We start from the raw sequence: 22,175 nt of genomic DNA on the forward strand, positions 1-22,175 counted from the left end.
GGTGAGGACAGACAGTGGTAATCAATGGTCAATGGAAAATGCTCTTCGTGGACAAATGTTATTGGTGAAGTCCCTCAAGGTTCAGTGTTGGGTCCATTGTTGCTTTCTGAATTTATAAATTAGCATTAGGATTAGTAGAGGCATATGATGCAAGAAAGCAAGCTTATGAGCAGCAGCCAAAAAAAAAAACACGCTCCAATTTCACCCCTCCGTTCGTTCCAAATACCTGTCCAGCTCAGCCTTAAATTTATCTAGGCTATCAACTTCCACAACTAAGGATGGAAGTTTGTTCCATCAACCAACCACCCGCTGGCTAATGGCAAACTTCCGCACATCTATCCTACATCTGTCTTTCCTCAAATTGAATTTGTGCCCTCTCAAATGACTATTCTGAGCAAGAGGAAGAAATTCTTGTATATCATTGACAAGGCACTACTCTTGCAGACAGTCTGCACTGCTCAAAAAACCTCATATCTGCCTGCACAATTACCCCCACGTCCTTTTCATTCTCTACCACTGTCAGTGGGGTACTACAGAGTTGATATGTTACTCTGTGATTACTACTTCCCATATGTAGTACTTTACATTTGTCAATGTTAAACTTCATTTGCCACCTCTCAGCCCATCTGCTCAACTTTTATAGATCCTGTTGCAGCAGTGTACTGTCATTAGTGTCATTAACAACCCTACCAACCTTCGTATGATCGGGAAACTTGGACATTAAGCTTGATATACCATCATCAATATCATTTATAAATACAGAAAACAACAACAGACCCAATATTGAACCCTGAGGGACTCCACTAATAACATTAGTCCATGATGAGCAGTGTCCATTAATTACCACTCCATCTTCTCCCACTCAACCATCCCTTTATCCAAAGCAGCAATTTGCCTCCAATGCCACACTGCTCCAATTTGTGCAGCAGTCTTCCATGTGCAACAGTATCAAAAGCCTTTCTAAGATCCAAATATATGATATCAAAGTTATTCCCTGCATTCAGTTCCTTTGTGACTGCATCATAGTATCCAATCAAATTGGTCAGGCAAGACTTTCCCTTAACAAAACCACGGTTTTGTTAAGGGAAAGTCTTTAGTTATAGGTCCGAGCTATAACTAAAGTCTTGTCTAGGTGATCCTGCAGTGCTTCTTTGACCAGTGCCTCCATTAATTTTCCTGGAACAGAAGTTAAACTAACAGGTCTATAATTACTTGTGTTGCCCTTTGATCCTCCTTTTTGAATTGGGGTAACATTTGCACATCTCCAGTCCATGGGTACCCCCCCGAGTCCAAAGAAGCTCTCACAATTATGGCTAAGAGTTTGATGCCTCCGTTAATATAAATGGATAGATTCCGTCCACCCCAGGTGCCTTTTTTTATGTTTATCTTCAACGATTCCTCCTCTACTTTTCTCTCAGTTATTACAAATGATATTGATGATGGTATATCAGGCTTAATGTCCAAGTTTGCAGACGATATGAAGGTTGGCAGGGTTGTTAAGCACACTAATGACAGTACGCTGCAGCAACAGGATCTAGAAAAGTTGAGCAGATGGACTGAGAGGTGTCAAATGAAGTTTTAACATCGACAAACGTAAAGTACTTCATATGGGAAGCAGAAACCCCAGAGTAACGTATCAACTCTGTGGTACTATATGGTACTTCGTAAGAGGGTTGCTCTTACAAAAAAAAAAAAAAAGCTTAAGTTTTGCAGATTACCGTGTCTGGAGACTAGGCACCTGAGAGGTGATCTGATTGAGGTGTATAAAGCTTTGAATGGTTTGAGCATGCTCAATGCCGACTGGATTCTTCTTCTTGCTCATCATAATCACCTGACTAGGCATGAATTCAAATTGAGGAAAGACAGTTGTAGGATAGATGTGCGGAAGTTTGCCTTTTGCCAGCAGGTAGTTGATTGGTGGAAAAGACTTCCATCTTTTGTTATGGAAGTTGATAACCTAAATAAATTTAAGTCTGAGCTGGACAGGTATTTGGAATGAATGGAGGGGTGAAATGGGAGCATCTTTTTTTTTTTTTTCTATTGGCTGATGCTGCATAAGCTTGCTTTCTTGTATCGTATGCCTGTACTAATGCTAAGTACATTTTTGGTGAAACATTCCATCAAGCATACAAGTACAATTTAGCAATGGTACCTTCTATTAGATAAAATAATTTCACCTAATAGTTCAATTAATTTAATGGCCAAGGAAACTAATTGCTTTTCTTTTCAATGTAGTTCTTATTTTCCGTGATAAACAGCTTTATCAAAATTTTAATGCTGCTTATGTAAAAAGGTGCAAAGTCTTTCCATATATGTTAGCCACACTGCAATTTAACTTGTAGATGGGGTAATTAATTCTAAGACTGAGCAACAATAGCATGTTATTACGGTACTGAAATAGAATTTTTTTGTTAACTATACTTTATGCTCCTATTGAACCTGTGCAAAACAGTAGTTCTTTAGCGACTTTTTTTTTTTTAAGCCAAAAAATGCTATCATACTCATAAGGCTACTCAAATGGAATTGACCTCTACTGTATATTGTAAGATTAAGGTTTTGATATTTTAAAATTTTATTATTAAGAATAGTTTTTAATTTAATTGATAGGACTTAACATCTTGCTTAAATCTGGTGGCTAGTATTTTTGGGAGTGACTATTGAAAAGTCTTCTTTTTATACATTATATTTCTCTACTTTTCAGGAACACACGGTGTTTGGAAATCAGAAGATTAATCTGTAATTCAACAACAGAAAGACAGAATAATAAGAGAACAAGGTATGGCTTAATAAGTTAATTGATGCAAAATACCAAAACAAAAAATTTTCCAAATCTATAAAAGAATTCTAAAATATACTGCTAACCTGTAACCTTTACAGTAAAATTGAGCCAAAACACTCCTAATGTATTTTTTGCTTTACACCTGTATACATCAGAGTCAGTTTCTTCTGCATTCTTAATAATAAGGGTAAAACGTGACATCCGTGCTCTTGTTTCGGTACTTGGAATCTGTGAAATATTTCTGAACCATTCTATAGTTGGCTTTGGATTCCCAGAAACAGGACATCTTAGTCTGATTTTCTGACCAGCTGGAACTACAACAATGGTAGAAACATTGTCTCTCAGTCCTGGCGAAGCTAAAAATGAAAACCTTTTTTAAGACTTAAATGCACACAAAGAATGAAAGAGTTATGGGATACATGCAATAAGGAACAATGGTTCATCTGGTTAGAATTATTTGTTTAAGCATAAGCATTAGTTGAGCCATATGTTGCAAGCTTATATAGCATCAGTCAAAAATAAGGGGGGGGGGACCTTCCCATTTCACCAATTGGAGCACTCCAAATATTTGTCTAGTTCAGTCATGTTGTTGTTATTTTGGTTTTTAGGAGCATTAACAACTAAGGCCATATTGCTCCGGGATATGCGGTGGTCATTCTCTGACCTTTCCATATCCTCCGTATTTGGTGGTGACGGGCTCGAACCCCGGTCTAATCAAGAAGCGTGTGTTACGCACTGCTGCTCCTTCCCACCTGGCTACGGAGGCGCCTTAGTTCAGTCATAAATGTATTTAAGCAATCAACTCCAAACAACAACTGATGAAAGTCTGTTCAGCAATCAACTACCCTCTGACTAAAGGAAAACTTCCACAACTCAATTTGAATCTATGCTCTCAGGTTCATAATCTGCGCAAGCAGAAGAATCATATCAGCATTGAGCCTGATAAAGAGTCATTTAAGGCCTCATACACCTTAATCAGATCACCTCACAGGTGCCTAGTCTACAGATGCTGCAACTTGAATTTAAGCCTTTCTTGTTAAGAGCACCCCATTGTTCCTCTCGCCAATCTTGTTGCCCTTCATTGTACTCGTTCTAGCAACTCTACATCCTAACTAAAATGATGCCTCTACACCTGAATGCAGTACTCAAGGTGTGGCCTGACCACTGCCATATACAAGGGAATAATCACCTCATTGTCACTGCTAGCAAAATTCCTATAAATCATTGACAAGACTCCATGTCCTGCTCTGTCAGCCCATCTAGGCTGCTCAGAGAAATTCATATCTGACTGCACAAATATCCCAGGTCTTTTTCATTATCCATTTCTCTGAGTGGATAATGAAAAAGATCTAACCGCACAGTTGGTACATTTCACTTGGATTACTGCTATCCATATGCAGTACATTGCATTGACAAATGCAAAGTACTGCATATGAAAAGTTAGGCAGATGGGCTGAGAAGTTGCAATTTCAGTTGCCACTTCTCAGCCCATCTGCTTAACTTTTCTAGGGCCTGTTACAGTACCATACTGTATTTACGGTCATTAACAACCCTAGCAACTTTTGTATCATCTTGAAACTAGGACATTAAGCCAGATATAACTTCATCGATAAATACATGAAACAACAATGGGCCCAGCACCGAACCTGGGGGGGATGGGGGGGGACTCCGCTAATAATATTAGTCCACATAGAGCAGTGCCCATTTATTACCACGCTCTGTCGTCTCCCACTCAACCATCCTTTTCTCCATTGCTCTTTAACTTGGCCTTTATGCCATACTGCTCCAATTTGTACAGCAGTCTTCCATGTGCAACAGTATCAAAAGCTTTCCTGAAATCCAAGTATATGATATCAAAATTTTGTTCATCCAGTTCCTTTATGACCACATTGCAGTATCCAATCAAATTGATTAGATATGACCAATTTACAAACCCATGCTGTATCTGAACTATTACTGCAGTTTTGTCACAATGCTTCTTTAACCAGTGACTCCATTATTTTCTCCAGAACAAAAGTTAAACTAACAGGTCTATAATTATTTGTGTCACCCTTTGTGAACTGGGGATACATATGCACATCTCCAGTCCATCCCCTTCCTTAAAAAATTCCTCATGTTTCAATGCAGATGGAAAATGTTCATTTAGTTTTTCAGCTATTTGAGCAGGATCATCAACAGTCGAACCATTAATATCAAGTGGAGCGATCTGATTCATCCCTTCCTTCTAGAGTTCACGTAAGTAAAGAAGGTCTTTGTTGTTTTTCTTTGCATCCTTTGCCAAATATTTCTCATAATCAGCCCTCACCTGCCTAACCTCCATTCACTTTACTACAGACTAACGTATATCTACCATAGGCTTCTGTGTCGTCGGATAATTTATATATGCATCCCATGCATTTTTATTCTCTGCCCAGAGCCTCATTAGTTCATCTGACATTCATTTTGGTCTAAATACTGAAGAGTATTTCTAAAGTAGTAAAAGCCTAGTAGCTTCCAAGACTAATTCCTTGAAGGCTTCTCATTTAGAATTCATTGGTTTTAACATCATCAGTTGATTCCACTGTATAGAATTTAAAAACTGTCTGAGACCACTGTAGTCACCTTTTCGAAACAAAAACCCTTCCCTTTACCCTTGATGGTAGTAACATCTTTAAGTAAATCCCAAATCAATACACTGTGATCATTGTCACCTCATGGTTCCTTAATCTGCAAATTCTTAATGCATGAATATAACTGCTGATAATCAGATCAAGAGTATTACTCCCTCTGGTTGCATCTTGAACATGTTGCTCTAGAAAACAATCTTGAAATAAATCCACAAAAGGCTTGCTAGCTCGCGAGTGACCAATCCACAAGTTCCAGTGTATATCTGGGAAGATAAAATCCTCCATTATAAGACAATCTGATTTACTGGCTGACTCTATTTATCTGTACAGTTGTTCATTGCACTCATCAGAGTCATTAGGCCTATAACACACTCCTACTCTCAACTCTGTTTTCCCAGTGCTTGTCACACCAAACTAACTGAACACTGCACTGTCCATTCATATCAACTGGATGCACTTCCTTAGATTTTGTTTCTTAACTAACAGCATTACCCCCTCCTCTCGTGTCTATCCTTTCTGTACATGTTGTACTACCCAACTTCCAATTCTGCATTCCTTATATCTGTGTGACACCATGTCTCGATATCCCAACGAAGTCATCCTTTGATGTCTTCACCAGCACCTCAAATTCATCAAATTTATTTACTGTACTTCTAGTATTGGATGAACATGCCAGTATGCATGCACCTGTTCTTACTCTTAGTTAACCTAACACATCCAACATATTTACTTGTTCCATGACAACTTCCAGCTGTTCTTTAAATCCCTAGTGTTCATAGTTTATGAACACTATGTTTATGTCACAGTTTTTATATTTGATGAATCCGTAAATCTGCACTCTGAAGTATGGGAAAAAACTGCTTCATTATTTTAACATTTTTTTTTTAATACAAACGAATTTCCTTACATATGAGATGAATTTTATCATGCAGGAAATGAAATAAATAAACAAGGAAGCAAACAAAGGGATATCTTAACACTAAACTAGAATATTATAATTAACAAAAAAAGTTAGATTAACTTGAATAGTTTTTTTAAGTTTAATGGTTTAAGTATTTAAGTAATGGTTTTAAAGTATTAATAAAAACATTTTCAGAGTAAAATGTTCAGTTATTAACAACTGTTATCTTGAGAGAGTAAACATTTCAGAGTAAAATGTTCTGTTATCTTGGAAGCTACTAGGCGTTACATACCAACTAAGAAATATTGTTCAAGGTTTAGGCCTAAGTGGATGTCAGATTAACTAATGAGACATATGGCAGAGAAGAAAAATGCATGGGATGCATACAAATTAACAAGTGATACAGAAGCCTATGATAGATACAAGATGATCTGTAACCAAGTTACAAAAGAGGTTAGGCAGGCAAAGGCAGATTACAAGAAATCTTTGGCAAGGGATGCAAAGAAAAAGAGCAAAGAGTTCTTTACTTATGTAAACTCTAGAAGGAAGGGGATGAATCAGATTGGTCCACTTGATATCGATGGGTCAACTGTTGATGATCCTGCTCAGGTAGCTAATGAACTAAATGAATATTTTGCATCGACATTCACACATGAGGAGTTATTCAGCGAGGGGAAATGCCAGAGGTGAAGTAAACTCTGGCAGTAAGCTAGAGAATCTTGTAATAACTGAGAGTAATGTGGAGGAGAAGAAATTGTTGAAGATAAACACAAGAAAGGCACCTGGGGTGGATGGAATCTATCCAGTTATATTAAAGTAGGCAGCAATGGAAGTAAGAAAACACTTAGCCATAATTATTTGCACATCTCCAGTCCATCCCCATGGACTGGAGATGTGCAAATGTGACCCCAATTCACAAAGGAGGATCAAAGGGCGACACAAGTAATTATAGACCTGTTAGTTTAACTTCTGTTCCCGGAAAATTAATGGAGGCACTCATTAAAGAAGCACTGCAGGATCATCTAGACAAGACTTCTGTTATAGCTCGGACACAGCATGGTTTTGTTAAGAGAAAGTCTTGCCTGACCAATTTGATTGGATACTATGATGTAGTCACAAAAGAACTGGATGCAGGGAATAACTTTGATATTATATACTTGGATCTTAGAAAGGCTTTTGATACTGTTGCACATGGAAGACTGCTGCACAAATTGGAGCAGTGTGGCATTGGAGGCAAATTGCTGCAATAGATAAAGGGTGGTAATCAATGGACACTGCTCATCGTGGACTAATGTTATTAGTGGAGCCCCTCAGGGTTCAGTATTGGGTCCATTATTGTTTTCTGTATTTATAAATGATATTGATGATGGTATATCAAGCGTAATGTCCAAGTTTGCAGACAATACGAAGGTTGGCAGGGTTGCCAAGGACACTACTGACACTATGCTACTGCAACAGGATCTGGAAAGGTTGAGCAGATGGGCTGAGAGGTGGCAAATGAAGTTTAACATTGACAAATGTAAAGTATTACATATGGGAAACAGCAACCCCAGAGCAACGTATCAACTCTGTGGTACTACAGACTTGATATGAAGTTTTCTGAGCAGTGCAGACGGGCTGCAAGAGTAGCTCATGGTGTATTGTCGATGATATATAGGAATTTTTCTAGCAGGGATAAGGAGGTGATTATTCCCTTGTATAAGGCAATGGTCAGGCCACACCTTGAGTACTGTATACAGGTCTGGAGGCCTCATTTCAAGCAGGATGTAGAGATGCTGGAACGAGTACAGAGAAGGGCAACAAGAATAGTGAATGGAACAAATGGGTACTCTTACGAAGAAAGGCTTAAGTTTTGCAAATTACAGTGTCTGGAGACTAGGCACCAGCGAGGTGATCTGATAGAGGTGTATAAAGCCTTGAATGGTTTGAGCATGCTCAATGCTGATGGGATTCTTCCTCTTGCTCACAATAATCACTTGAGAGGGCATAAATTCAAATTGAGGAAAGACAGATGTAGGATAGACGTGAGGAAATTTGCCTTTAGCCAGCGGGTGGTTGGTTGGTGGAACAGGCTTCCATCCTTTGTCGTGGAAGTTGATAGCCTAAATAAGTTTAAGGCTCAGCTGGACAGGTATTTCGAACGAACAGAGGGGTGAAGTGGAAGTGGTTATTTTTTATTTATTTATTTTTTTTTTTTTTTTTAGCTGATGCTGCATAAGCTTAGAGGGGAACAGGTATCCTGTGTGTTATCAGACACTCAGCCTAAAACACTGATGGATCCAATATCTCTCTATTACAGAAGATTTAGGAGAAGTCCGGTTGGCCTGCCTCCCTAAAATCCACTCATGCAAACCTTCTCGATGGTAAGCCCTGTTACGTCACTTAGGTGGCAACGAACGTGTAGAGTGGTTCTCTTCAAGACGCCTGGTCACCTTGAAGAGGAAAAGACCAAACCCCACCAGCATATGACAGCACAACGATACAAATGGCCCTCAGTCCCCAGCAGCTTTCACTCTCTCTCTTACGGCAGCAAGAGGATCAGAGTGGAAGCAGAGGGTGCTAAGAATCTCTGGGTACGACCAGGCTGCCATGCATGAACTTGGCCTGTTATAACGTACGATCACTCATCGGTGAAGACAGGATATTAGAGCTGGAAAAGGAATTAGAAAATGTGAATTGGAATATCATCGGTTTGGCTGAAACAAGAAGAAGAAATGAATCACTTATAAGTTTATCAAGTGGAAATCTGCTGTACACCAATGGAAACACTGAAAGGATGAAGGTGGAGTGGGGTTTCTCATCCATAAAGATTTTAAAAACAACATTTTGGAATTCAAAAGTACATCACCAAGGGTGTCAATACTCAAGGTTTCTAAGATGTACAAGCTAAAGATTATAATGATTTATGCACCAACATCGAGCCATGATGATGAAGAGGTTGAAGAAATGTACACCGAAATTGAGTCTTCTAGATGAGCAGAAAATCCACTACACTATTATTATGGTGGACTTCAATGCTAAGGTTGGAAAAGGGCAAAACAGCACAGAAAGAGGAACTATAGGAAATTTTGAAATTGGTGAAAGAAATAAAAGAGGTGAAAGACTTGTGGAATTTGCAGAATCTCAAGCACTGTCAGTAATGAACACTTTTTTCAAGAAAAGGGTGAACAGAAAGTGGACATGGAAGAGTGCAAATGGATTAACAACTAATGAAATCGACTTCATCCTCACTAACAGAAGATATATTGTGAATGATGTTACCGTCCTGAATAAGGTAAATGTTGGAAGTGATCACAGAATGGTAAGATATACACTTGATATAGATGTAGGAAAGGAAAGGAAAAAACTGACTCTTGTAAATAATACAAAGGTCTTTGAGATAACAGAGGAGGAGAAAAAGCAGTATGTACTGCAACTTAAGAACAAGTTTCAGGTGGTGGATGACTTTCATCAACCAGTGAAATACCACCACTTTGCTTATTGGAGGTTTGAAGTGGTGAAACCCATGTTTAGTCTTTAGAGCAAAGTTTCCGGCATCCCCCCCCCCCCCCCATACTTTTCCTTCAACCCATGCACGGTACTAAGTACTATAGGTTTTTTGATACCTTTCGTGTTTGAGGTTTTCATAAAAAAAAAAAAAAAAAAAAAAAAAGTTTGAGCTTCTGCAGACTGCTCAGGATCGAGATATTGACGAGGAATATTACAACTTTCTGAAAGTGATAAAGCCCAAGAAACCTATAGGGAAAAAGAAATCCAAAGAAGAAAAAATTAGTCAAGAAACACTTGTCATGATGAAGGGAAGACGACAAATGAAGAGTAAGAAAAACACTGACAGGGAGAAAATTGAGTATACTGAGTTATGGAAAGCCATTAGAAAGAGACTCAGAGAGGACATAAGAAGATTTAACACAAGAAAAGTAGAACAAGCATTATGGGAAAACAAAGGATTTAAATCAGCAGCCATGAGCAGTAATACAGAAAGACAAATGATACTGAAACTGAAGAATAGCGATGGTGAACTTATAAACAGCAGAGAAGGCATAATTCAAACAGCAGAAGACTACTAGAGAGAATTATTCAAGGAGCGAGGGAATGATACCACCAGTGGGGAAGATGGATTGCAAAATAGTAACACATACGACATACCCGATATTCTTCCTGATGAGGTAGAACATGCATTGAAGAAAATGAAGAATCGGAAAGCCCCGGAGGAAGATGAAGTTACTGTAGAGTTGTTAAAATTGGGAGGAAGAGACATAACACAAAAACTGGCAAGGCTCTTCACAAAGTGCATTAGAAAAGATGTAATGCTTAAGCAGTGGATAATGCAATCATAATTTTGCTGCATAAGAAAGGAGATAAATCAGAAATTGGAAATTATAGACCAATTAGCTTGTTATCCCACTTCTACAAGTTGTTCACAAGGGTCATTACTAACAGATTAGAAAGAATACTTGATGAGAATCAACCGAAAGAGCAAGCTGGCTTTAGGACAGGATTCTCAACTATGGATCACCTTCACGTAATATCACAGCTAATGAATATAAAACACCATTATGCCTGGCATTTGTGGATTATGAAAATGCATTTGACTCCATACAGCATAAGGCAATGTTTCGGGCACTGGACAGACAAGGCATAGATACCCCATATATTATGAATTTGAAGAAAATATATGAGAGTGCTACCACCTTTATTAGACTAGAGAAAGACAGTAGGAAATTTAAAATCGAGAAAGCAGTTCAACAAGGAGACACAATATCTCCGAAGCTGTTTACTGCTGCCCTTGAGGAAGCTTTCAGAAGATTAGACTGGTCGCAGAAAGGAGTCAATGTGAACAGAGAGTACCTAAACCATTTACGATTTGCAGATGACATTGTGGTCATAAGCCACGATCCCAAAGAATTAGAGGAAAATCTTAATCAGTTATGCACAGTTAGTAAGGATTTTGGACTAAAGATGAATATGGCTAAAAAAAAAGTAATGATGAACAAGTATGCCACGGAAAGGGAAATAATGATTGAAAAGGTGGTCATACACTTATCTGGGACAAGTTATTAGCTGTAATAATGATAAATGGCTGCAAGTCAAGAGAAGAATAAATTTTGGATGATAGCATTCAGGAAATATAGTCACATACTGAAGAGCAATATTCCAGTTTGTCTGAAATGTAAAATAATGAATCAATGTATACTCCCCACCATGACTTACGGAAGTGAAACTTGGGCACTCACTAAAAGAATAGAAGAGAAGCTGAAAACTACACAGCAAAGAATGGAACAAATTATACTGGGAATCAGACTGTCAGATAAGAAGAGAAACACATGGATTATGCAGCAAACTCAAGTGAAGGACATTCTTATCAAAAACTAAAGAACTAAAATGGTCTTGGGCAGGACACATAGCTCGAAGACATGATGACAGATAGACTAAGAAAATAAGAATGGTACCCAAGAGGAGCTAGAAGAAAACCTGGAAGACAAAGGCAGAGATGGATAGATGAAATTCATGAGTTTTTGGGTAGTAAATGGATGGCCAGTGCTCAAAACAGAAGGAACTGGAAAGTTGCTGGAGAGGCCTTCATCCTGCAGTGGATTGAAAATGGCTGATGATGATGCTGCATAAGCTTGCTTTGTTGCATCAAATGCCTTTACTAATGCTAACTGTACAACACTTTTCAATTTTTGTTTATTTTTTTTAATAAAACCTTCAAAATGAAATGTATTAAAACGTGAAATACTCAGTAACCGTGAATTGGTTGAAAAGACACAAGATCCTTGTTGATTTCAATATTGTACTTATTGACTTCAATTTCTACAGATTACAACTTTCAGGAAATACACATGAAGATAGATTGTTCCAGAAAATGAAAGTTGAAGGGACCTGGGGCTTTTTTGGCATTAAGAGTTTGTCCAAATTTTGTCTGACATCCTCTTGACAACAGGCTCATCCCAGTGATCTAGGCATTAACATGTCCACTCCCTTTTATATTTATGAAGGTCCTTTATTTGTGCCCTGAGGCACTTCTCTTGGTGTGCTAGAAGAGCAGGCACTGCTTTTAAGTAAATAGATTTACTCTGTGAAGAATTATCTTCACAGATGAAATCTATTTACTTAAAAGCATTCCCATACTGTCCATTCCTTTTCAGTCCTGGTGTCACAGGCTATGGACAGTTGTGCATTATACCTTGATGGAGTTCATCGAATCTTGGGCTCCATTCCATATCTTCATGATAGAGTTGCACCGATAAGAAAACTCCAGCTTACACTGGTAGTTACCTCTAGCATATTTGGTGCAGTCTTTCAGGCAGTTATAACCATGGTTGGGAACAGTCCCATTACCATGAAGGTGCAAGCCTTCATGTTGATTTTGTTATCACAGAATAGCAGACATTACCTAAATTCAGTGAATTCTTTCCGCTCGACAACTAAGTGGGACCTGAATATCAAGTCCATCAACATTTTTAGACTCATAGGTAGCAAGCTTTAGTGTGTTATATCTCAAACAATGTTGGTAGAAAGCATCGAGTATATTATTAATTTTTTATTTGAATATAGCCATTACATATAGAACATAACTGTTAAATGGCTTCTGCTTTAACTACCCTCATGCATATATAATAAGCATGAGGGTAGTTAAAAACTTGTCTAACTTTCAGTAATCTCGCAGCACACATATTTGTTACCTCAGGACTGTGTATACATACTGCAAGTGCAAACCCATAAGCTACCATATAAAATGAAAATTCCATTATTTGCTGTGCCATATGGAAAACTTAGGCAAGGCTAGGTAGTATGTTGGCTGCAAAAGACAATTACAATGAAGTTGTGGAGTCTTCCAGCTCTGGTAGACAAACTATAAACATAAATATATTTTTTTCATACACAGTAATGTTTATTCTTGGGTTAATTATTTTATTTGCTCATCATATTAACAGCCTTGTGTTTTGTTAGTCTTCTTATATCTTAGTTTATCCAAAAAAAGTGTTTGATTATTGCTTTATCCATTGTTTACCCAATAGGTTTTTAGGCTAGTTCTCACACACATGCCCACTGACTTCTTTTGTTTGTGCATGTAATAACTACTCCCAAGAATGTGGTGTCACTGGGGGGGAGGGGAGATTATGTAAAATGTATGGAAGAAGAGTAATAAATATTATACAGTTGTAACTAAACCAAACAGCTAAGTTTAGAGCATGTAAAACTATTGAGTTTTATTAAGTGTTCTTGGAGTTATAATCTTAGCAATTAATTGATAAGATTATATTTATCAATATTTACTTTTCACTTCTATTAATCACGGAAAAAGAAAATAATTTGATTAATTAAAATAAAATTAATGCATCTGAAATAAAATGCAACTACATACATCAACTACCTTCTTTTATTATTTCCTTTACCCAATGGTGGGATTGTTTACAATAATAATTATGCAATATGTTATTGATGTATATTACCTACAAATGCAAAAAATCACAAATTTCAAATTCTAAAACCGGTAATATCAATATTCTAATAAATTTATCACTATCATTAAATATTTACAGCTTACTTTTTGACTTATCTGATGAACTTGCATGAAGATACAGAAATAAAGCTGACATGACAGCTAGAAGGAAAATTTTTTCAGTCCAACTGCAGGTTCCCATGGTTATCTGAAATTAGTTTCTTGGGACCTTACTATCCTGTTGAAACCAATTAAGTAAAAAAAAAAGCTTTTATATAATTTTTTGATTGAAAATAATAAGAGAATATATTTATCAATAGCACAGGATAAATATAACATGAATTTCAATTAATTTAAAAACAAACCACCCTACAATATAAATTATTGTGGAACCAACAAATTGCATACAAATATATCAAAAGCAAAATTATCATTTTCCACAAAAAAAAAAAAAAAAAAAAAAATCCAGATTGTCCTCAACCAGGTGGAATATCAGTAGCAGTGTACTCAATTTGTTTGGAGAGATCACTAAATTTTATATTTGCAAAATGTGGCATTTATACTAAAAAGGTAGTGAAAAACAAATGGTGGCTTATTACTATCAATAAATTATGTTACTCTACTGTAAAGTGCTTAGTAAAAATAGGTTTAGCTTACTCGTGATTCATTAACTGATTCTTATTGACAATAATTACAGATATATTGATGAATAAGTAATTGATGTGGTAATCAATTCTGCTACTTCTCTTCCTGGAAAATTGTAAGTGAGGCAGTAAATAAAAAAATTAAAAACAAACTGAAAATAAGGTAACAAAGTTAATGAAACTTTCAACTTTCTGGTACCAAAACACTGCTTTTTACATTCCTCACAATCAGTGTTGAATCCAAAAGTGTGACTGGGGATGAGTTTCATGCCCAGTGGAATAAATTCACCCCCCCGCTCAGGCAAAAAAAATAGTAATTTTTATTTTAATAATTCAAATATTCTAAGACTTCCGACGTTGAAATTTTCACCACACTTTCTGTTTAATTTTAATTGAAATTCTTCTTATTGTGCTCTTTAGGGGACCATATTATCAATTTACACAATGTTGTAATTAGAAAACACAAATTCAATAAATTTGTGTCAAATAAACAACACAAAAATTCACATCAACTAAGTATGCTACTCGTTGGGTGGTAAAAAAAAAAAAAAAAAAAAAAAAAAAAAACTGTAGCCATTATCAATCCACAGCAGGATGAAAGCTATATTGACGGAGATGGACAATAATCTGCCACGCTGGTATAGTGTGGGTTGGAAGATAGACTGTATTTAGCAGTCAGGGATTTGAACCCCGGTCTACTCAAAGAGTGTGTGCTACTGCACTCCTGCTTCTCACCACTCAGCTATGGATGCCGTCGTTACGTGGTACATAACAAAAATAAATTATTGAAATTCAAAATACACCAAAATTTCAAAGTATTTAAATAGGCAATAATTCTGGCTGCACAAATTGGCATTTTCTTTTATGCTTTTCATGTTCCATTTATTTTCACCTAAACCATTTCTTGATAGTGTTTCACACAGTCTACTTGCAACTAATTCATTGTTTGTATATTGTAAACAAGACAATGACTGGATCACAGGCTGTGAATAGGTCTGGGCTGAATTGGTTCTGCAGTGACATTCCTCGTTGGTTTCTCAGAATACAGGTTGGAACTAATGCCTTTAGGAGTAAAACATCAGTTGATTTACTTAATAAGTACAGGTCAATGTTGAAAAAAAGATGCGAGTTAGGGTAAATTTGAAAGTGTCTCAATTCTGTCCAGACACGATAGGAGGGTGTATATGATGAGAGCCTTCTGAATCATTTTTGCCCTGGAGAGACTGTGCAAGGCTCATGGGACAGATTTTTTTTTTTTTTTTTTTTCAGTGTAGTCTGTGCTGACTAATAGGAGAGACTGTTTCTACAGGGATGCAATAGAAAGGATGCAAGAATATTTGCTGATGATATTGAGGCAGTGTTAGATGGGTTGGAAAGAATAACAGTAGCTGTATTCAAAGGTGCAAATGATCCTTGCACTGCTTCTATGGGAATGAGCAGCAGCCTAGAGAGCAAGTTACTGGGGATTTCAAAAGTGCTGGGAGTCAAGCATGGAACAAGTAAATACATGGGCTTTGTTAGGGTAACCAAGAAAAAGGACAGGCGCATGTACACCAATGCTAGAAGCATAGTAAATAAATTTGATGAATTAGAAGTGCTGGTCAAGACATCAAAGGCAGATATTGTTGGAATATCAGAGAAATGGTATCACAGAGATATAAGATGTACAGAATTGGAATTTGGGGAGTACATTGTGTACAGAAAGGAGGATGGGTTATGGTGTTTGTTAAGAAACACAAAGACTATATAAGGCAATGGTCAGGCCACGCCTTGAGTACTGTGTACAGGTCTGGAGGCCTCATTTTAGGAAGGATGTAGATTTGCTTGAGCGTGTACAGAGAAGGGCAACAAGATTGGTGAGGGGAATGAAGGGATCCTCTTACCAAGAGAGGCTTAAATTCTGCAAATTGCAGTGGCTGGAAACTAGGCACCTGCGCGGTGATCTGATTGAGGTGTATAAGGCCTTGAATGGATTGAGCATGCTGAATTCTGATGAGATCCTTCCACTAGTTCAGATTACGAACCTAAGGGAGCATAAATTCAAATTAAGAAAAGACAGATGTAGAATAGATGTGCAGAAATTTGCCTTTAGCGGGTGGTTAATTGCTGGAACAAACTTCCAGCTGTCGTTTTGGAAGTTGATAAGTTAAATAAATTTAAGGAGGAACTGGACGGGCATTTGGAGGGGATGGTGTGATTTTTTTTTTTTTTTTTGGCTGATGCTGCATAAGCTCATACTTTCTTGCATCACATGCCACTACTACTACTACTACTAAAGAGCATCCAGTTGACATTGGTGGACAGCGCAATGTTGAGTCAGCTTGGTGTGACAAACACTGGGAAAGCAAAATGAGAGTAGGAGTCAGTTATAGGAGTCCTAATGACTCTGATGAGTACAGCGAACAATTTTGCAGAGAAATTGAGTGGGCCAGTAAATCAGTGTTTGTAATGGGGGATTTTAACTTTCCAGATATTTACTGGAACTTGTGGGTTGGTCACTCACACACTATCAAGACTTTTGTGGATTTATTGGAGGGCTGTTTTCTAAAGCAATATGTTGGAGGGGCAACCAGAGGGAGTAATACCCTTGATCTGATTATCAGCAGCGATTATTCATGCATTAAGAATTTGCAGATAAAGGAACCACTAGGTAACAGTGATCACAGTGTACTGATGTGGGATTTACTTAAAGATGTAACTACCATCAAGGGTAAAGGGAAGGGTTTTTGCTTTCGTAAAGGTGACTACAGTGGTCTCAGACAGTTTTTGAATTCTATACGGTCCACTGTATAGAATCAACTGATGGTGTCAAAAACAGCGAATTCTAAATGGGATGCATTCAAGCAATCATGGAAGATACTAGGCTTTTCATACAGATTATGAAATACTGGTCAAGGTTTAAGGCTAAATGGAGGTCCAAAGAACTAATGAGGCTTGTGAAAGAGAAGAAAAATGCATGAGATGCATTATAAATTATCAGGTGACACAGAAGACAACGGCAGATATAAGCTGGTCTTCAATCCAGTAACAAAGGAGGTTAGGCAAGCAAAGGATGATTACAAGAAATCCTTGGCATAGGATGCAAACAAAAACAACAAAGACTTCTTTACTTAAGTAAACTCAAGAAGGAAGGAGATGAATCAGATTGGTCTACTTGATATCGATGGTTCAACTGTTGATAATTCTGCTCAGATAGCTGACAAACTGAATGACTACTTTTGATTTACATTCACACATGAGGAATTCTGTATGGAAGGGTTTACTAAACTGTAACAGGAAGTTAAATGATTTCGGAATTAAGGAGAGCAAAGTGGAGGAGAAATTGTTGAAGTTAAACATAAAAAAGGCTCCGGGGTGAATGCAATCTATCGAGATATATTAAATGAGGCAGCGAGGGGAAGAAAGTGAACCATTAGCCATAATTATAAAAGCATCCTTAGATTCATGGGAGGGCTTTATAGACTGGAAATGTACAACTGTATCCCAAATACACAAAGGGGTTTCAAAGGGTGACATAATTATAGACATGTTAATTTAACTTCTATTATATTCGGAGGAATACAATGGAGTAACTTGTTAAAGAAGCGTTGCAGGATCACCTAGATAAGTCAGCAGTAATAGTTCACACACAGCATGGGTTTGTTAAGGTTAGGTCTTGTCTGACAAATTTGATTAGATACTATGATGAGGTCACAAAGGAACTGGATGCAAAAAATAATTTTGTTACCATATACTTGGATTTCAGGAAAGTTTTTGATACTGTTACACATGGAAGACTGCTGTACAAATTGGACTGGTATGGCATTAAGTGCAAGTTGCTACAATGGATAAAGGTATGGTTGAATGGGAGATGGCAGAGAGCGAGAATAAATGGACACTGCTCTACATTTAAGGGGTAGAATTTTTTTCAGCCCGGTCTGTACATGTTAACAGGAGAGACTGCTTCTACAGGGATGGGATACACTTAAAGAGAAAGGGTGCAAGAATGTTTGCTGATGCTATCGAGGCAGTGTTAGGTGGGTCGGAAAACTGCTAGGTGGGGGGATACAAGGACTAATAGATTAACAGTAGCCACTGCCAGAGGAGAAAGTGATTCTTGCACTGCTTCTATTGGAATGAGCAACAGCCTGGAAAACAACAGCCTGGAAAATACAGTGGGACCAACTGATGATGTTACCAACAGCAAACTCAAAATGGGAAGCATTCAAGGAACTCATCTTGGTGGCTACCAGGCTTTACATACCAACTAAGAAATATTGTTCAAGGTTTAGGCCTAAATGGTTGTCAGATGGACTAATGAGACATGTGGCAGAGAAGAAAAAGGAATGGGATACATACAAATCAATGGGTGACATGGAAGCCTATGATAGATATAAGTTGGTCTGTAACCAAGTCACAAAGGAGATTAGGCAGGCAAAGGCAGACTACGAAAAATCCTTGGCAAAGGATGCAAAGAAAAACAGAAAGGAGTTCTTTACATACTTGAACTCGAGAAGGAAAGGGATGAATCAGATTGGTCCACTGGATATTGATGGTTCAACAGTTGAGGATCCTGCTCAGGTGGCTAACAATCTAAACGAGTATTTTGCATCTACATTCACGCATGAGGAGTTATTCAGGAAGGAGAATGATGTAGGTAAAGTAAACATTGGCAGTGAGCTGGATGATTTTGTAATAACTGAGAGGAAAGTGGAGGAGAGATTGTTGAGGATAAACATAAAAAAGGCACCTGGGGTGGATGGGATCTATCCAGTTATATTAAAGGAGGCAGCAAAGGAAGTATGCAAACCCCTAGCCATAATTACGAGAGCTTCTTTGGACTCAGGGGAGGTACCCATAGACTGGAGATGTGCAAATGTAACCCCAATTCACAAAGGAGGATCAAAGGCTGACACAAGTAATTATAGACCTGTTAGTTTAACTTCTGTTCCAGGTAAATTAATGGAGGCACTGGTTAAAGAAGCACTGCAGGATCATCTAGACAAGAATTCAGTTATAGCTCAGACGCAGCATGGTTTTGTTAAGGGCAGGTCTTGCCTGACCAATTTGATTGGATACTATGATGTAGTCACAAAAGAACTGGATGCAGGGAATAACTTTGATATTATATATTTGGATCTTAGAAAGGCTTTTGATACTGTTGCACATGGAAGACTGCTGCACAAATTGGAGCAGTGTGGCATTGGAGGCAAATTGCTGCTATGGATAAGGGGATGGTTGAGTGGCAGAAGACAGAGAGTGGTAATCAATGGACACTGCTCAACGTGGACTAATGTTATTAGTGGAGTTCCTCAAGGTTCAGTGTTGGGTCCATTGTTGTTTTCGGTGTTTATGAATGATATTGATGATGGGATATCAAGTTTAATGTCTAAGTTTACAGATGATACAAAGGTTGGCAGGGTCGTTAAGGACACTACTGACGCTATGCTGCTGCAACAGGATCTGGAAAGGTTGAACAGATGGGCTGAGAGGTGGCAAATGAAGTTTAATGTTGAAAAATGTCAAGTACTACATATGGGAAACAGTAACCCCAGAGCAACGTATCAACTCTGCGGTACTACACTGACAGTGGTGGAGAATGTAAAGAACCTGGGGGTAATTGTGCAGGCAGATATGAAGTTCTCTGAGCAGTGCGGACGAGCTGCAAGAGTAGCTCATGGTGTCTTGTCAATGATATACAGGAATTTTTCTAGAAGGGATAAGGAGGTGATTATTCCCTTGTATAAGGCAATACAAGGATGTCAAATGAACTAATGAGACATATGGCAGAGAAGAAAAATGCATGGGATACATACAAATTAACACGTGACACAGAAGCCTATGATAGATACAAGTTGATCTGTAACCAAGTTACAAAGGAGGTTAGGCAGACAAAGGCAGATTACGAGAAATCTTTGGCAAGGGATGCAAAGAAAAAGAGCAAAGAGTTCTTTACTTATGGAAACTCTAGAAGGAAGGGGATGAATCAGATTGGTCCACTTGATATCGATGGGTCAACTGTTAATGATCCTGTTCAGGTAGCTAACAAACTAAATGAATATTTTGCATCGACATTCACACAAGAGGAGTTATTCAGCGAGGGGAATGCCAGAGGTGTATTCAACTCTGGCAGTAAGCAAGAGAACCTTATAATAACTGAGAGTAAAGTGGAGGAGAAATTCTTGAAGATAAATAAAAGAAAGGCACCCGGGGTAGATGGGATCTATCCAGTTATATTAAAGGAGGCAGCAAAGGAAGTAAGCAAACCCTTGGCCATAATTATGAGAGCTTCCTTGGACTCAGGGGAGGTACCCATAGACTGGAAATGTGCAAATGTGACCCCAATTCACAAAGGAGGATCAAAGGCTGACACGAGTAATTATAGACCTGTGAGCTTAACTTCTGTTCCAGGAAAATTAATGGAGGCACTGGTTAAAGAAGCACTGCAGGATCATTTAGACAAGACTTCAGTTATAGCTCAGACACAGCATGGTTTTGTTAAGGGGAAGTCTTGCCTGACCAATTTGACTGGATACTATGATGCAGTCACAAAAGAACTGGATGCAGGGAATAACTTTGATATTATATACTTGGATCTTAGAAAGGCTTTTGATACTGTTGCACATGGAAGACTGCTACACAAATTGGAGCAGTGTGACATTTGAGGCAAATTTCTGCTATGGATAAAGGGGTGGTTGAGGGGGAGAAGACAGAGAGTGGTAATCAATGGACACTGCTCATCGTGGACTAATGTTATTAGTGGAGTCCCTCAGGGCTCAGTGTTGGGTCCATTATTGTTTTCTGTATTTATAAATGATATTGATGATGGTATATCAAGCTTAATGTCCAAGTTTGCAGATGATACAAAGGTTGGCAGGGTTGTCAAGGACACTACTGATACTATACTGCTACAACAGGATCTGAAAACGTTGAGCAGATGGGCTGAGAGGTGGCAAATGAAGTTTAACATTGACAAATGTAAAGTACTACACATGGGAAACAGCAACCCCAGAGCAACGTATGAACTCTGTGGTACTACACTGACAGTGGTAGAGAATGAAAGGGACTTGGGGATGGTTGTGCAGGCAGATATGAAGTTCTCTGAGCAGTGCAGATGGGCTGCAAGAGTAGCTCATGGAGTATTGTCAATGATATACAGGAATTTTTCCAGCAGGGAAAAGGAGGTGATTATTCCATTGTATAAGGCAATGGTCAGGCCACACCTAGAGTACTGTATACAGGTCTGGAGGCCTCATTTCAAGAAGGATGTAGAGCTGCTGGAACGAGTACAGAGAAGGGCAACAAGATTAGTGAATGGAACAAAGGGGTGCTCTTACGAAGAAAGGCTTAAGTTTTGCAAATTACAGTGTCTGGAGACTAGGCACCAGCGAGGTGATCTGATAGAGGTGTATAAAGCCTTGAATGGTTTAAGCATGCTCAATGTTGATGGGATTCATCCTCTAGCTCAGAAAAATCACCTGAGAGGGCATAAATTCAAATTGAGGAAAGACAGATGTAGGATAGACGTGCAGAAATTTGCCTTTAGCCAGCGGGTGGTTGGTTGGTGGAACAGACTTCCATCCCTTGTGGTGGAGGTTGATAGCCTAAATAAATTTAAGGCTCAGCTGGACAGGTATTTTGAACGAACAGAGGGGTGAAGTGGAAGTGGTTTTTTTTTTTTTTTTTTTTTGGCTGATGCTGCATAAGCTTGCTTTCTTGCATCAAATGCCTCTACTAATGCTAATGCTAATTCCATCCATCTCGAAAGCCAGTAGACAGCCTCATTTATGTCAAGCTCAGCCAGTATGATCCGTGGATA

At 38.2% G+C, this 22,175-nt stretch overlaps 1 protein-coding gene across 1 annotated transcript in view; it reads right to left on the reverse strand.

Annotated features, from left to right (window-relative positions):
- Positions 1–22,175, reverse strand: part of LOC150076622 (fibroblast growth factor receptor 1-like) — a 457,312-nt gene that overhangs the window by 355,362 nt on the left and 79,775 nt on the right. The window contains exons 2-3 of the mRNA XM_090387392.1: positions 13,839–13,971; positions 2,863–3,135 (exon numbers count right to left, since the gene is read on the reverse strand). Coding sequence (XP_090243518.1) covers positions 2,863–3,135; positions 13,839–13,935 — 370 coding nt within the window. The 5' untranslated portion in view covers positions 13,936–13,971. The remainder of the gene's footprint in view (positions 1–2,862; positions 3,136–13,838; positions 13,972–22,175) is intronic.

This window comes from Mastigoproctus giganteus, chromosome 13 (assembly GCF_048544385.1).
Source record: "Mastigoproctus giganteus isolate SK-2022 chromosome 13, ASM4854438v1, whole genome shotgun sequence".
Lineage (NCBI taxonomy): Eukaryota > Metazoa > Arthropoda > Arachnida > Uropygi > Thelyphonidae > Mastigoproctus > Mastigoproctus giganteus.